Source organism: Mus pahari, chromosome 14 (genome assembly GCF_900095145.1).
Source record: "Mus pahari chromosome 14, PAHARI_EIJ_v1.1, whole genome shotgun sequence".
NCBI lineage: Eukaryota > Metazoa > Chordata > Mammalia > Rodentia > Muridae > Mus > Mus pahari.
The window spans coordinates 85,608,953-85,625,257 of NC_034603.1; the positions used below are offsets into that span (position 1 = coordinate 85,608,953).

The 16,305-nt window shown below is 53.8% G+C and overlaps 1 protein-coding gene across 4 annotated transcripts; it reads left to right on the top strand.

Moving 5' to 3' along the window:
* Nucleotides 1–4,187: 4,187 nt before the first annotated feature.
* Engase (endo-beta-N-acetylglucosaminidase) lies at nucleotides 4,188–15,963 on the top strand. 4 transcript variants are annotated; one of them, XM_021213193.2, is made up of 14 exons: nucleotides 4,188–4,451; nucleotides 6,290–6,360; nucleotides 6,494–6,695; nucleotides 8,509–8,657; nucleotides 9,105–9,262; nucleotides 9,727–9,875; nucleotides 10,075–10,240; nucleotides 11,579–11,682; nucleotides 12,001–12,109; nucleotides 12,285–12,475; nucleotides 12,923–13,071; nucleotides 13,236–13,341; nucleotides 13,614–13,728; nucleotides 13,887–15,963. In XM_021213193.2, exons 1-14 carry the CDS (start codon nucleotides 4,333–4,335, stop codon nucleotides 14,298–14,300), a joined length of 2,202 nt encoding a protein of 733 aa, XP_021068852.1. In that variant the 5' UTR covers nucleotides 4,188–4,332; the 3' UTR covers nucleotides 14,301–15,963. The 4 variants fall into 4 exon arrangements, with proteins under 4 accessions (XP_021068852.1, XP_021068853.1, XP_029401962.1 ...); XM_021213194.2 differs by having other exon boundaries at nucleotides 6,498–6,695; XM_029546102.1 differs by having other exon boundaries at nucleotides 4,222–4,451; nucleotides 13,233–13,341; nucleotides 13,887–14,512.
* The last annotated feature ends 342 nt before the right edge of the window (nucleotides 15,964–16,305 follow it).

Genomic DNA, 16,305 nt, shown 5'->3' on the forward strand with positions numbered 1-16,305 from the left:
CATGGCATTGGGGGATCCAAACCTAGATCTTTCTACTTTCCCAGCAAGCACTGGACCCATCCATGCCCATCCCTCAGCCCCCTAATTGTATTTCCTGACTTACAATATTTCAGTTGGCTGTGTTTGTCAGAATGAGTCAAGAAACAGATAGCCCTAACAGATACAGTTAGACTTGATGGGGACAGTCCCTCAGGGACAGTGCCACTCTCCAAGATTCCTCCCATATCCTCCCGGGACCTGCCTTTACTTCCTAGATTTCCCATTGTAGTTGAGATTCTTTCTCAAGCCCCACTTTAAGCTGGTTATAACACCTCTGTGAGATATCCACACTACTCAAGTGGCTGTAGAGGACTCCCTTTAGAAACTTTGTATATACTTTGTAAACTTTGTAAACTCTCAAGGCTGGAAAGTGGCCAGCCCCCTCCCCACTCCCCAGTGTCATCAGCCAGGCCCTTCCCCAAGACCTCCCTAACTGTCATAACTGTCAGAAGGTCAACTCTGACCCCTCAACAGGATCCTCCCCAGATTATGCTAATTTTAGGTGAAAAGTCTGAACAAAGCCACCAATCCCTGAATAGGAAAACCCACCAATCCCTGAGCTCCCCCAAGCTCAGGACTTGAAATTCCACCAATACTCACCCTGGAAATCTCCATCCTAGAAAGCTCTACCTTTCCAAAACCCCTATCTAAGATCTGTGCTTTGTTCGATTCCCTACTGCTGTCTGTTCCCTCCTGGGAACATAGGCAGCCACTCCTGGATTTGTCCCTCCACACTCTGGATGGCCTCTCCAATAAATCTCTTTTATGAGATTTGCTTCCTGATGTGATTTCCATCCAAAGAAGACAATAAGCAACGAAGGGAAGAAGGGAGAATGGGAGCAGAAGGAGTGGGGCTGAGGTTCCTGAGCTCAGCAGGGGAGACCCTCACCTAGGAGCTGCACCTCCTTTCTTCTTCTCAGCATTCTGTGGTTCCTGAGCTCCTGTGACTCAAGAAGGCCCCTGCACTGGGACACTGCCCCACCTCGGAGCTGTGTGGTTCCTGGGCTTCTGAGTCCTAGGACATCTTCCCATCTAAGCAGAGAGGTCAACAACCTCCTCCCTTCTTTTGATGGTTAATGAGAAAAGACAGTCTCCAGCCCTTGTTGACCTATGAATGGGAACTCCAGTGTGTTTCGGTAAATCTCCAACCCAAAAAAGTCCAGGCAATGAAGACACAATTAATATGAGTACAAGCTGTGTGCCTCGATTGGGCAGATCTACCACTACATTACCATCTTCCCGATCTATGAGACCCCTTAGAATTTGCTGTTTCTCCAGGCCATGTGCTTCTGCTCTGCTTTTCTTCCTCTTCCATTTTCTCCTTATTCTCTCTCCCCTTTCTGCTCCACCTTCCCTTTTATCTGCCCAATCATCAGCTCTCCTTTATTTTACAATTTAAGGTGGGAAGCAGGTTTACTGGAAACCACTTGAGTGCTGACTCATTCCTTGTTCTCAACCACTCACCGGAGAACAGAGTTAACATCAAATATAATTAGCCCCAGGGCTATCTGTAACACCAGTGTTATCTGTTATTAACAACAGCCTTTACCTCAGTGGGGGATAAAAAATGCTATTTCTGGAGCCAGATAGGAATGATCGTGGGCTGGGAACAAATTTAGGTCACCCCAAATTCCATGTCTCAGTGTGGTAGCAGTTTCATGGAGTTTTTGTAGTAACAGAACAAAGGAAGTCATAAATCAAGACACCTTCCAAATACACTGTTGGACATCAGGGAGGTATGTTTAGCACATTAAGAACATCTGTGCTATAGGTACATTCAGCACAATAAGAACTGTGCTATAGGTCTCCCATGCTATACGGTGACATTCTTAGCTCAGGTTGGTGGGACCTAGGGGGTCTGTTTGTACACTGTAAAGGATTTACCTAATAGTCACAGGACATTAGGTCCCAGAGAGGAGGACAGTGGCTATTCCAGGGACCAAGATAGCTCAGATAATCTGTGATTAGACCCTAGGTCTGCCACATTCCAAACTCTCAATAATCAAGGAAGTTCTAACCAGTTAACCAGTTAGCTGCTTATAAAATGCAGCTTCTTTCCAGAAACTGTTGTTCATACATCATCTTAGATTCAGCCACTATCGCAGACACAGGATGTGCTGGGTTCAGTTAAGCACCTTTACTCCTGGGAGAGCCTGCACAAAGTGGTCCAGGTTGAAGCTGTGTCTACTCTATGGAAGATCCAGGAGGCTGCTTCTGTCCTATCATCCTGTACCCTCTCACAGACTCAGGTGGCAACCACAGTTCCACCCATCAGAGCCTCACTCGCCCGGCAGCCAGCAGAAAGCAAGGCAAGAAAAGTGCAGTGCTTGTCCAGGGCAAAAGACCCTTGGTCTCCCACACCGGCCCTCAGTTTTTTGTTTTTTGTTTTTTGTTTTTGTTTTTCGAGACAGGGTTTCTCTGTGTAGCCTTGGCTGTCCTGGAACTCACTTTATAGACCAGGCTGGCCTCGAACTCAGAAATCTGCCTGCCTCTGCCTTCTGAGTGCTAGGATTAAAGGCGTGTGCCACCACTCCTGACGGCCCTCAGTTTTGATGCTTCTCCTTCTTCTGGTCTTTGGAGCATTGTGGGAACTGAGAGGGAAAGGGCGAGACAGAGTTAGGCTGTGATATGGGATGCTGTCCTCCGGGCATGACACTACTATCGTCTTCTAAATTGATCCCTCGCTCATGATAAGACATGGCCTACCATCATGCACTTGTAGAAGGTGTGGGGAGTGGGGGGGTCTGGTCATCAGACCCTAAACTGAGAATTCAACCAGTTCTTCCTTCCCACTCGTGACCCTGTCCTCGATGCACAGGTCTCGGATGGGGGCATCTAGACTACAGAGGTGGGGAGTTGGGAGGTGGAGGGACGATGCCCATCTACACGGCTTTCAAGATAGTTGTGTTTGCTCCACAAGGCGTTATAGTAGATGACTGTGTTTGGGCTTGTGACCTGCTACCTTCTCTCCGTCACAGCCCCACGCAGAGCTCCCCTCCCCACCCTGGGTCAGTGGGAAGAGGTGTCCTGCCAACTGTGTCCCACAGATCAGAGTGTCCTGCTCCCCAGCGCCCCTTCCCTGGCCAACTGGCCAACAGGCAATGTAACCAGGGCCTATATTCAACCACCTTAGTCACCATCCCCACCCTTGGCGTTTATGGATGCTTGGGGCCTCATAAAGCTCAAAGCCTGTAAACAGTAATAAAGAGGCCCAGAGAACTTGGCTTGGGCAAGCTGCCGTGGGGCCAGAAGCTGCAAGCTGCAGAGGGGTATTGGGCTCAGGGAGGAGAAGCCATTTCCTCATCTTCTGGCATTTCTGCTCACCGCTCTGAACACAGACCATCAAAGTTACTGTGAATCTCTTCTGTGCCTAGTTACTAAGATGGTGCCCTCTGGCAGATGCAGCTTCCTGGGCCCTGAATACTTGAGGGGATTTATTTCCTGCAGAACACAGGCTTGAGAGTGAGAAGAACGTGTTCAGGGGGAAACTATCCACACTCACCGTGCTGACCACCCTACAGGGTCTAAGTTGTACAGGACAGATGGAAACGGTCCTTCCAGGACAGCGGCACTGCCCCCCATCTCTCCACCTGCCTTTACTCCTAGGTTTCCCATCATACCATACCTGGCTATAGCATCCCATCGAGCCCCGCCTTAAGCTGGTTATACACGTAGATGACAAAAATTAAAGAAATAAAAATCATGAATTTGAGAGAGATTGGATGAGGTACACAGGAACGATTGGAGGAAGGAAAGGGAACGGAAACTCATGTAATTATATTTTAATTAAAGAAAAAAAGCAGAATATGGTAACAGGTGCCTGTAATCCTAGCAATTGGAGATGGGAATTAGATCCCATCCAGGTATCCAGGGATCCAGGGACCCAGGGAAGCTAGGTCACCAGTCTCTGTGGCCCAGTTCCAGGGCTCATTGCTACCGTGTGCTGACTTGGTTGTCGCTGACAGATTGTTTCATTTGCCTGGAAAGAAAACTTCGTAGCTAAATAACACTTTTTTGGGTCTCTTAGAACCTTGGTTGGGCTCAGGATCCACGCAGCCCCGCCTTTCTCCTAGACCCCGCCCATCAGGCCCCGCCCAGTCTCTCGGGTTATTTAACTCCGGCTCTACACCCGCCGCTTTCAGAACACTGACAGATCCTAGCCGGAACTCGGTGTGAGCCAACCGCGGTGCTGCACACTCACCATTGGCTGAGAGCTGCGGCAGGGGCAGACCCAGGCTTGCGATTGGCTGTAGGGTGTCTGGAGGGCTTAGCGGTCGGCGGTAGCTGACAGTCATGGAGACCTCGTCGGTGCTGACCCGGGGAGCTGCAAGGCAGCGGAGCCCCGCGGTCCCGGAGAAGCAGCCGCAGGACCAGCCGGAGCAGACGCCGGGGCGGCGGAGGCAGGGGCGGAGGTGCGCACGGCTGGGCTGAGCTCCAGGTCTGGGCTTGGTTGGGGTGGCCATGCTGCCTGTCGTGCGGCGCGACACTGCTGTTGCTTGCGGACAAACCTGCGTCCCTCCATCCTTCCATCCCCGGTCGCAGACGGGCCACCCGAGCAAGCTAGCAGCTCCCTTGTTCCTAACCTATGACAGACCCTGTCCCAGCCCATCGGGATCTCTTTCTGGAAGGCTGGCGCCAAGGCTACCTACCGCACCTTCCTTTGGCCCTATAGATTAGGCAATCCCAAACATGGATGGCTTTCTGTTCGGGTGATATTTGAACTGAATCTTTAGGGACAAGAAGTACTGCACTAGGTGGATCAGAATGGGCAAAGGCACAAAGGCAGGAGTGGACAGACATACCCTTCTGGTCCAGGGTTGTAACCCCGTGGTCGGTAGGATGCTGGGAAAGGTATCAGGACAAACTTGATGTGTCCCGCTTCGTTTTTAAACCCACAGCAGTGAGACAGATGGGCTATTCAGACTTTAGGGTGGTTGTTGGCCGATGGGAAAGGTATTTCTGGGTAGAAGTCATCCTAAGAAGGTCTTTCCCTTCTTACTGGAGAGATATTCAGGTGACAGGTGGACGGGGCAGACGGGATGACTTTGAGTTCCTTTGGGTGCAGCTGAAGGATAAAGAAATCAGCCAGGGAGGAGCCACCTGGAAGAGGAGTCTTTGGAAGTGAGATTTCAAAGATGGGTGTTTTGCATGACCTGATGACACAGGCCTTTAATTCCAACTCCTTGATGGGGTGAGGCAAGAGGATAACAAGTTTGAGGCCAACCTGATGTAGTGAGGCCGCATTGCAAAATAAAAATGGAAGGTCTCGAGATAGATTCATGGCAGAGCACTTGCCTAGGATGTAGGAAGTCCTGGGTTTGAGCCCCTAGCACCACAAGAAAAAGATGCCATCTCCATTTTAGTCTGCTACTGTCTGGCCATCCCTGCAGTTCCAAAGGCTCCTCAGTTTACTTGCAGAGGGACAGTGTGATTGATGGCAGAACCTGTGGGGGGAACTCAAGTCACTCCTGATGGCCTCAGGCCCTGGGGGCTTTTAAGAATGCCAGCTTGGATAACTGTGTACCTAAATGGCTACTATAGTGTTTCCTCACTACTTTTAAAATGATACCTTGAAACATATTAACAAATGAACAGTTTCTGATTTTGCTGTACTCAGACTTTGCAACTTCATGAAGCCAATGTCGTTATTCCTTGTATTCTTCAGTTGCTGAAGATGGGGGGTGGGGTGGAATGAGTGAGAGTCCCTGCCCCATGTGGGCAGGAGACAAAGCCTGACCCTGTCCTCCTGGGGTCTTCAATTTTGCTGGCACTCAAAGATCATATCCCTTGGCCAGAGAAAGCCTGTGGTTCTAGGAAGTGTCTAACTTGGGGTTGTCACCTGTTGGGCGGGACTGTCATTGGCGTCTGTCCAAGCAGGAGCAGGCCTTAGCTGCTAATAGACAAGAGGAACCCCAGATCCCCTTTTTTTCTGGTGCCATGCCTGCCTCTGGTGTGCATTTTATAAGCCATATCCTGTGTTATTTAGCCATTTGCTTCCAGCTGTTATTTACCCTTTGGGGGCCTGGAAGTATAGCTCAGTTGACAGAGTGCTCACCTACCACATGCAGAGCCCTCTTTCAGTCACCAGTATAAGTGGGGGTGTGGCAGAGCTCTCAGAAGGTGGTAGAACTGAGATCAGAAGTTCGTGTCACCCTTGACTACACAATTCCAGACTGACCTGGGCCACATAAGACCCTGTGTCAAAAAAAACAAAAGCAAATCTACCTTTTAAAACCCACCCTTTGTCTAGGATCAACGAGGATCAAGAGGAGGAAGCAGTCTTTAGAGATGTGGTCAGTTTCACTCCGGATCCTTTACCAGGTGAGGTGACCAAAGTTCCCACTAATGTCCCTTCCTGGCCATCGCAGCCCCCACTCCCCTCTCTGTCAGAGTCAAAGAGTATGCTTGAGTCCCCTGATTTCCATCATCCCTTACGGTTCCCTCCGTGGGCCAGCTAGATATTATGACAAGGATACTACCAGACCTATCAGCTTCTACCTGTCGACGCTGGAGGAGATCCTGGCCTGGACCCCACTCATGGAGGATGGCTTCAATGTAGCCCTGGAACCCCTGGAGTGTCGCCAGCCTCCACTCAGCAGCCCCAGGCCCCGGACCCTGCTGTGCCACGACATGATGGGCGGTTACCTGGAGGACAGGTGAGGCTCTGGCACTGTGCTGGTCTTATTACTGGCCATCCCGGATGGAAGAGGGTGGAGAGCAGTCCTAGAACTCTGGACGGAGTTATGGAAGCAGGTTCCAGATGGGCCTCTGACACCTCGGGGAGAGAAACTCGGTCCAGGTTAACCTTCCGGTGGCAGAAGCAATATGGAATTTGGCGAGCTCTCATCTGTTTTAGCTGCAGACAGCTAGTCCCTCAGGCTGCCCCTGAAAAGAATCACCCCCTGGCCCAGCAGCCTCATCCTCATCTGATTTGTCTGTTGCGCTTCCCCTAGGCTCTGTCCTGGTTTGGGCCTCTTGTCCTGGCTTCCTGTGCTCTCTGTCCCCTCGCTCTCCCAGCTATGCACAGGCTAGCTAGGAGACATTTTTTAACATCTATTGAACACTCTCGGACAGGATGATTGATGGGAAGCTGAGTCAGACCCAGTTGCCCAGCCAGGGGTGTGACCAACCTGTAGACCCAGGGACACAGCCCTGAGGGCAGCGGTGACCCTGTGCAGGGACAGGAAGCCAGAGACAGGGCCTGTGTGAGCTCAGCCTTCCTGCTTCCTGTGCGCGCCTTCATCTGCTCATAGAGGCCACATGCTGTCTGTGCAGTCCTGTGGCCTGTGCTAACTCCCTGGTCGGTGAATGAGCTTCCCTCCCCAAACACGCCGCGATTTATTTTAGAGACTGGGTTTTGCTGTGTAGTTTGGTCTGGCATAGAATTCACTATGTAGCTCAGATGGCTCCTAACTCCAGTCACCCTGCCTCAGGTGCCACCATGTCCAGCGTGCTCCTGACTGCCTCTTTGTGTGTCTGTGAGTGAGTGCGCGTGAGTGAGTGTGGGGGCCAGAGGTCAGCCTTGGCTATTGCACCTCTGATGCTGTCTACCTTGAGACATGCTTCCTCACAAGGCTGGAACTCACCAAGTATTCGAGGCTAGCCCAGCCAGGGATGGAAGCAAGCTCCACCATAAAAAGATATATTTATTTTATATATTTGAGTACGCTGTCGCTGTCTTCAGACACATCAGAAGAGGGCATCAGGTCCCATTCCAGATGGTTGTGAGCCAACATGTGGTTGCTGGGATTTGAACTCAGGACCTCTGGGAAAGCAGTCAGTGCTCTTAACCACCGAGCCATCACTCCAGCCCTAATTTTTTTAGTTTTAAATCCGTTCTGGGTATAGAAGTCATCCAAGGCAAGCATTTTATTGACTGACCCTCACCTGGTTTTGTGTGTCAACTTGACACAGGCTGGAGTTATTACAGAGAAAGGAGCTTCAGTTGGGGAAATGCCTCCACGAGATCCAGCTGTAAGGCATTTTCTCAATTAGTGATCAAGGGGGAAGGGTCTCTTGTGGGTGGAGCCATCCCTGGGTTCTATAAGAGAGAAGGCCTAGCAAGCCAGTGGAGCAAGCCAGTAAGCAGCATCCCTCCATGGCCTCTGCATCAGCTCCTGCTTCCTGACCTGCTTGAGTTCCAGTCCTGACTTCCTTTGGTGATGAACAGCAGTATGGAAGTGTCAGCTGAATAAACCCTTTCCTCCCCAACTTGCTTCTTGGTCATGATGTTTGTGTAGGAATAGAAACCCTGACTCAGACACCCAGTTCCCACTCCTGACTGCTCTTGACAGAAGAGCCTCAGGTTGTTCCTGCCTTCACTCTTCCCCACAAGGTCTCACATAGCAGGCTTCGGTCAGAGCCAGTGACCATAACTGAAGAACAGCATTTGAGACAATTCTAATCCACAAGCAATCACTGTGTCCTGATTCTGTGTCCTGGGGCCCGACTATTCCATGTCTTCACCAGGTTCATTCAGGGCTCAGAGGTGCAGAACCCATACTCCTTCTACCACTGGCAGTATATCGACATCTTTGTGTACTTCAGCCACCACACGGTCACCATCCCCCCAGTGTGCTGGACCAATGCCGCACACAGGCATGGGGTCTGCGTGCTGGGTAAGAGCCAGGTGGTTAGCGTACCTGTTGGGTGGTCCTGTAATTGAGCGGTAGCAGTGTCTGTGGGTTCGGATGGGTGTCTGCACACTTTCCCAGAGAGGACCAGATGGTATCTATGGTTTTAGTGTGTAGGCCATTGGTCAGGGTGGTGGTAATCAGCAAAAGAGCAGCCGTAGATGATGGGTATTCAGAGGGGCCTGCGGTGTCCCAGGAAAGCAGTGCTCACCTGAGCGGTGGCTGGGTCTGGCCCGAGGCCGTAGTTTGCCAACCACTGGGTCAGTCAGTGTGTCTCCAGCTTTGTTCTGAACCCTCTGTGACCACATCCCAAAGGATCACTCACTGAATGTCACATTTCCCTATAGTCCTGGTGTCCCGGAAGCACACTTGTCCGAGCCCTGGGTCAGAAGAGAGCCATCTGTGCAGCCGTTTCTACCTCTTGTCTCACAGGGACCTTCATCACAGAGTGGCAAGAGGGTGGCAGGCTCTGCGAAGCCTTCCTGGCCGGGGATGAACCCTCCTTCCAGGCCGTGGCCGATCGGCTGGTGCAAATTGCTCAGTTCTTTCGTTTTGACGGCTGGCTCATCAACATCGAGAACTCCCTGAGTGTGAGCGTTTCAGTGGGGTCTAGTCCCCCTCACCCCTTGCTTTGCAAATTCCTCTTTGCTTGTTTCTCCTGACCTGACCCCTTGCTTTACTCCTACCCCTTTGCTTGGCCCCTCTTGCCCCGTACCCAGCCCCCAGGCCATAGCAGCATTTCTCACATCCCAGTGAGGACCTGCTGCTGGGAAAGAAGAGCCCAGCTAGTTTGCGAGCTCCTCTGGTGTGCCTTCTTCAGCTTCTTCCTCAGTGCCCACACCCTTTCCCCCATCTCTGCTTTGGGCTTGTGTGGCTCCTCCCCCCCCCCTTTTTTTTTTATCTTTTCCTGAGTTCTGGGCTATGGTCTTTCCTGTCCAGCAAGGATGACTAGGTCCTCCCTAATGGTCATGAAACATGTCTGCTATACTGGGTCATTTCTCATGACAGCCATGCCCAGCCTCACAAAGGTCTCATCTCCCTTCCTCTCTTGCAGCCAGCTGCCGTGAGGAACACTCCTTTATTTCTCCAGTACCTGACCAAACAGCTCCATCAGCAGGTCCCCGGAGGTCTGGTGCTGTGGTATGACAGTGTGGTACAGAGCGGGCAGCTCAAGTGGCAGGATGAACTGAATGAACAGAATCGGTAAGCATAGGGTGGCTGTGCAGGAAGATGAGCTGTCCAGGCTATGGGCATCCCATGTGGGCATCCCGGGTGGGACCACTCCCCACTGGGCAGCCCCGGTCCCTGGGCGATGTGTGCCTGTGAGCGTCAGGAAGGCTGACCGCAGCTAGGTGCCCCATCCATCTGGGCCTGGTCTCAGCTGGTCCTTGCCACCTCTTAGGGTCTTCTTTGACTCCTGCGATGGCTTCTTTACCAACTATAACTGGCGGGAGGACCACCTGCAGCGGATGGTAGCACAGGCTGGGGAGCGCCTGGCTGACGTGTACGTGGGCGTGGATGTGTTTGCTCGGAGCAATGTGGTCGGAGGCCGTTTCGATACTGACAAGGTAGGCGGTGGCCTTTCGCATCAGGGCTACTGGTCTGGTCTGCATGCCCTCTGTGGCTTCTGCTTTGGGGATCTTCCATTCTCACTAGTACCTCAAAGGAAACCAGGGCACCCTGGTGCTCCCAGGACCTGTCCTGCGTCTCTCCCAGCTACCCCTCCGGTCACGGGCAAGGATCCCGTCCCCACCCATGCATCATTTCCCATAGGCACAGACTTCCTCCTGGGCTACGTGCACACGCCTCGGAGCACACTGAGTGACCTTTCATGTCACTTGGCAGACATAGGGGGCATGCAGGGGGGTGGTGGGCTGTAGTGGGCAGAGGTGAAGCAAGTGGTCTCAGGAGAGGGAGGGGTAGGAGGGAAGGAGAGGTGAGAGCAGACTCCGTTCCTGTCTGTCAGTCCTGCCTTTCCCCTAGGTGCAGGGCTCTCAGTCATGAGGAAGCTGTAGATGAATCACTTAATCCAGTGCCCGGGTTTCACTTCTGTTGTGATAAAACACCCTGACACAGTGTAGCAGGTGACACGGGGTTTAATCTCAGGTTACAGTGCGTCAGTGTAGAGGGAAGGAAAGGCAGCTATCACAGCAGTCAGGACCCATGGGAAATGACACGGGTGCCTGCTTGTTCTCAGCTAGCTTTCTTTCCCTTCTCTCTTAATTTTTGAGACGGGGTCTCTCTTTGTAGACATGGCTGCCCTGGAACTTGCTGTGTAGACCAGGCTGCCCTTGCTCTCCCCGTCTCTGATGGTTAAAGATCACCATGCCCAGCTTTTCCTCTTTTATACGGTTCAGGACCACCCAGCCTAGGGAATGGTACCGCCTACAAGGGGCTAGGTCTTCCCTACATCAAGTAACAAGGCTAGTATCACACCCAGGCCTTCCCGCACGCAGGTGGACCCCGTGCAGACCATCTCTCAGTGAGACTCCCTTCCTAGCTGATTCCTTCCATGCGTGCCAAGCTAAGCAGCACACTCTTAATGACCCAGGAGCCGCAGATTCTCTACCCTCTGATTCTAGTGAGGCAACCCAGAGGTGTCTGCAGAGAGGAGACAGGACAGAGAGAGTCACAGTGAACTCACACTTCCCTGCTCTGTCCGCCAAGACAGGCTCCTTCATGGTTGAGCCCGCCCTGCTTTCCTTCAGCTGCCTCTCCAGTACCCAGCTCTAGCTGGCTTGTGAGACACCAGGGATGAAGCCCAAGACCCTCTGCCTGGAGCTGTGAGGGAGAACTTCTCCTCACTGGCTCTGCCCTGGAGAGCCTTGCCTGTGGCCTGGCATCCAGGAAGCCCGTCTGGACTCCGGTCCCAATGTTCAGCACCTCCCTGGTTTCTGTCTCCCCAGTCCCTGGAGCTGATCCGCAAGCACGGCTTCTCGGCGGCGCTGTTTGCTCCTGGGTGGGTGTATGAGTGTCTGGAGAAGAGCGACTTCTTTCAGAACCAGGACAAGTGAGTCCCCAGGAGCTTTGGCTTGGGCTGGCAGGAGAGAGGATGTCTCTGCTCTCCAGTGGGGTAGTGTCTGGGGACAAGGGGGAGCAAATGAGAACAAAGTGGCCACCCTGGCAGCTCCCTGGGACAATTCTGGAGACCAGACAGGGAGGAGGGAGCAGAAGGTAAGAACAGCTTCCGGCAGATGACCCCTGACCTGTCCCTAGCTGAGTGCCACGGGCTGCCTGGATGGCCCCTCTTAGAGATCCAACCAGTTCCACACAGGGCTGCAAGGGTGTGGACTGGCCCCCCACCCTGACTCCCTCTTGCCCCCTTTAGGTTCTGGAGACTGCTGGAGCGCTTCCTGCCCACACACAGTATCTGCTCCCTGCCCTTCGTCACCTCTTTCTGCCTGGGCCTGGGTACTCGAAGAGTCTGCTATGGCAAGGTATGTAGGTCATGGTCTCTATGTCTGGTCTCTGCCTAGGATGGGTGGAAGGGGCCAAAGGGTGTGCGCAGGAGAACTATATATGGCTGTCCCTACCCGCCCTGTGCACTCCTGCCGCCTGCCTCTGCAGAGGCCACTGCCCTTGTCCCAGTTGCCACTTTTCCTCTTTCTTCAGGAGCAAGCAGTGGGGCCCTGGTACCACCCTAGCGCCCAGGAGACACAGCCCCTCTTTGGTGAACATAAGCTGGCTGGTGACAGTCGGGGCTGGGTGAAGACGCACTGCTGCCTGACTGATGCCTGGCACGGGGGCAGCTCTCTGCTGCTCCGAGGCCTGATCCCGTCCGAGGTTGACAGCGTAGCTGTGAGGTGGGTGAGTGACGGCCGGACGAGGTGTGTGGGTCTCTGCCTTCTGCCCTCCGCGTCTGCAGCTGATTAGGCAGAGAGGGTAGGGTCCGCAGGAGCGGAGTGAGGACAGGCGTTAGATCTCAGATGGCTTCTTTTACATTGTGGCGAAACACACTGCACAGTGCCCTTGTAGCTTTCTGAAGTGTTACCCAGCTGTGATAGCTGAGTGCAGTGCCAGGCAGGAGTCTGAGGCTGCCCACTGAGTAGTACTTCCTGGCATACGGCTGCCTTAGATGGTGCCCAGGAAGAAATGAGAACCAGGACCTTCCAGTCTACAGCAGTCTGGCCGTAGAAACGGCCAAGCCCCAGCAGGGCCTGGTACGTGGCTTTCACCACCCCACTCTGAGCCAGGCAGGGAGGGACTCGGCGAGGACCTCTTCCACCTCTTATCAAGCTCCCCTCCTCCAGGCTGTTCTCTCTGCACGTCCCAGTGCCACCCAAGGTTTTCCTGTCCATGGTGTACAAGTTTGAAGGCTCAACAGATGTCCAGGTGGCTTTGGAGCTCACAACGGGGGATGCCAGCAGCTGTCATGTGGGTGGCATGTTGGTGTTAAATGGTGAGAGGCTGGGCGACTTCACGGAAGAGAGGTGGAGAAGGCCCTGACCCCTACCCCCCACTGCCCCACTAGGGGTCTTACCTAGACACCCTCCCCTGCCACATCCTGCCCCTCTTGGGTTTTCCTTTTGGATTCTCCTTTCTGAAGCCCATGTCTTCCAGCAGAAACTGGCTCACGGCACAGCCCCAGACCCCTCCGGGTACCCCCCACCAGGCTGGCCAGATGGGTCAGCAGTTGTGGCCAGCAGCTCAGTGGGGGCTGGATTCAACGGTGAGTCCCTCTCCTGGCAAGTCCCATAAAGCAGTGAGCACACATGGGGAAACTTAGAGTCCACACTGAGAAATCCCAGAAGTGAGAGAAGGGGAGGCCTGGGTTTGACCCTCCAGGGTTTGGTAGCAGTGAGACAGACAAGGACACTCCTTGCAGGGACCTGCTGTAATCCTGGTCCCTGTGACCTGGGGTACCCTTGGGATGCTTCCCCTTCATGCTGTGGCTAGGGCCCTCGCCCAGCCAGCTTGCGAGCAGCCTGTGTACTCTTTCAGCTGCTATGAGGTAAACCTTCGTGGGTGCCTGCTCCAGGACCTCTTGGTGAGCTTCTCACGGCCGCCAGGCAGCCGGGAGGAGAAGAGCTTTATCTGTCGCCTTGGAGAGATCCAGGTGTGTATGTGGGAGAAGGGATGGGTGGGGAGTGTCTGGGCGCCTAGGGAGGACTGGGTGGAGGAGGGGTAGATGGAGCACTGAGGAGTAGGTGTGAGGGGATGTCCTTTATGTCCTCCCTGGGCATTCAGCCAGGTGAACCTTCTCTCTCTTACCAGGTGGTTGATGCCAGCAGCCTTCTGGCCCCTCTGCCCCGGGTGCAGAATGTCACCGTTTCTCAGATACGATGGCTTCCTCTGATCACTGGGTCTGAGGGTCTCCCTACCCGGCTCCTCCTCAGCTGCACCCTGCACTGGTCCTACCTGCTGCCCCGAGCCCGCTGCTTCCGGATTCACTGCTGGAAACGGACAGGAAGCAGCTCTGTGACAGAGTCCCCAGAGACAGAGAAGCCCACATTCCTGGGCCTGGCTTTCGCCAACCAGTACCGTGTGGTGGACTTGGCTGTGGAGGCTGCAGGATTTGGGCAGGATGGTCGTGTGGAGTTCCTGGTGGAGCCTGTCCCCAGGGAGGGTTTCCTGGTGCCCCAGGCTGAGTGGGGAAAGGCGGTCCTGCTCTTCTCGGTCCCTCAGTGAGCCCACTCCAGAGCACAGCATCTCCTCGCCCACCTCAAGACTGGAGGTTTCCTCTTGGCCAGCCGCCTAAGGCTGCGTGGACTGCTGAGGACAGCCGGATCCCCAGGAGACGAGGTCTCCAGGTTCTGGCTGTGATCTCAGGAAGCTCTGCCCCACCGGTGCTAGGCGAGTTACCTAGCACCCACACCCTTCTGTAATACTCTCCGTGCAATGTGGTTCTCAAGGGAGAAGGAGAAACTTTGAGGTTTTTTCTAGAAAATTCCATAAAGGCTATTTCTCCTAGGCTGAAAAGATGCTTCTTTTGAGAATGGCGGCCGTTTATCCTGTAGCTTTGACAATCAGAGGCAAACCACTCGGGTGGCAGGCAGTAAGGCTCCCTGAAGACTGAGAGGACAGTTGGGGGAGGAGTGGGAGTTAGGGGTGCTCAAGGAGTAGCTGGAGTGGTGTTCCCCAGGACCAGGAGCACCATCAGGTGACTCCTGGCACCACACCCCTACCTGTATAAGGTGGGCCAGTCACATGTCACACTGTATGGATGGTGGCTCTGGCAGCTGACTGTCCCAGGGAAGCCCAAGTTCCTCACCTGTGCGATATGAGGGTGCCAGCCACTATCTCATGTCCCCCAAGAGGCAGGTGAGCTTTGCCTGCTTCCAGGTACAGTGGCATCCTTAGCTGTACCGAAGCCCTGCTGACACTAGACTGCGGGAGGGGGGGGGACTTCCTGCTGTGTGTCTGCATCTGGGTGATGATCCCACCGCTTTCCCCGTTTCTCCTAGTGCTTCGTGCTCAGGGCACAGTAGAACTTTCATCCTTTCTGTGACACAGCTCTGCGGTCTGACCTGTGGCCCTCATGCTGTAGTGTGGGGAGAGGCTGCAAGATGGCAGAGCAGCCTGTTGCCATCTTCCGCGATGTAGGGACTGGATGGATGGGGTTTCCTCAGATTCCTGATTGTGGGGCAAGGAGAGAGACTCCTGCCTGTATGAGCTGGGTGCTACTCTCTCACCCCCATCTTCCTTAATTTCCTGGGCACCCTGTTCCTCTTGAGTGAAATATAAAGGTGAGGACCTAGAGCCCAAGATTGGGAACATTCTGCCCTCTTCCGTGTGGTTCTACCAGCTCTCACATAGACAGGGTGCAGGGCAGGGCCTCTGGTAAAGCCCAGGCTACTACTGTATCCTGGCATGGCCCTGCCAGCCTTGTGCAGGATGGGGGTGGGGAGAGCACCTGGAGCTATGCTGGCTTTTCTCTGGTTTGTCATCCAGAATCTGTCCCGGGAGCCTTGGCTCACCCACGCCCAGCCAGGGTCCTGTGTGACTGGAGTGCAGTCAGTGGGGAGCAGGGCAGCAATTCCCGAATGCCCTGCTTCCTCATGGTACAGAGCATGCTTTTAAAAGTGCTGGTCCCTTCAAATATTTTATGCAGAGGAGAGAAAATTTATAGTGGCAATTATTCCCTCACAGTCTGGTGAGCAAGCAATTAGAGGGAAAGGGGCTTAGCGGAGCCATGGCGTGAGGTAGAGCAGCGCAACCTCACTTCCCAGGAGCACAGCCCCCAGTCCCGGCAACGCTGGCTCCTGCGCAGGAAAATTAATCTGCCGGCATTTAAGCCTAGGCCCCTCTGGTGGATATAATCGCTCAGAAATAAATTATCCGACGTGAAAAATGAGATGTTGAGTCTTGTGCGATCCAGCTCCGAAGCCTTGGGGGTTGGACTCTGCGTCTGGACCCCCGTGCAGACCTCAGCCCTTGCCTCCCAGTTCCCCTTCCTCCCTCTTTCCTGACTCCATTAGAAGGAGTGTCCTTGTCTGTCTCACTGTCCTGGGACAGTGCAAGAGGCTGGCGTTGCAGTGGTCACCTTGAAATGAGTGTAGGGTCACAGCTCAGGACATCCACACCACAGTGGCCTCCCTCCCTGAACACCATGGCTGTGGAATGCCCAGCATGCCTCTGCTTCTTTAGGTGTGACTTGTTGCAGAAGCCACGGGGCTATTCTGTTCCACTAGCC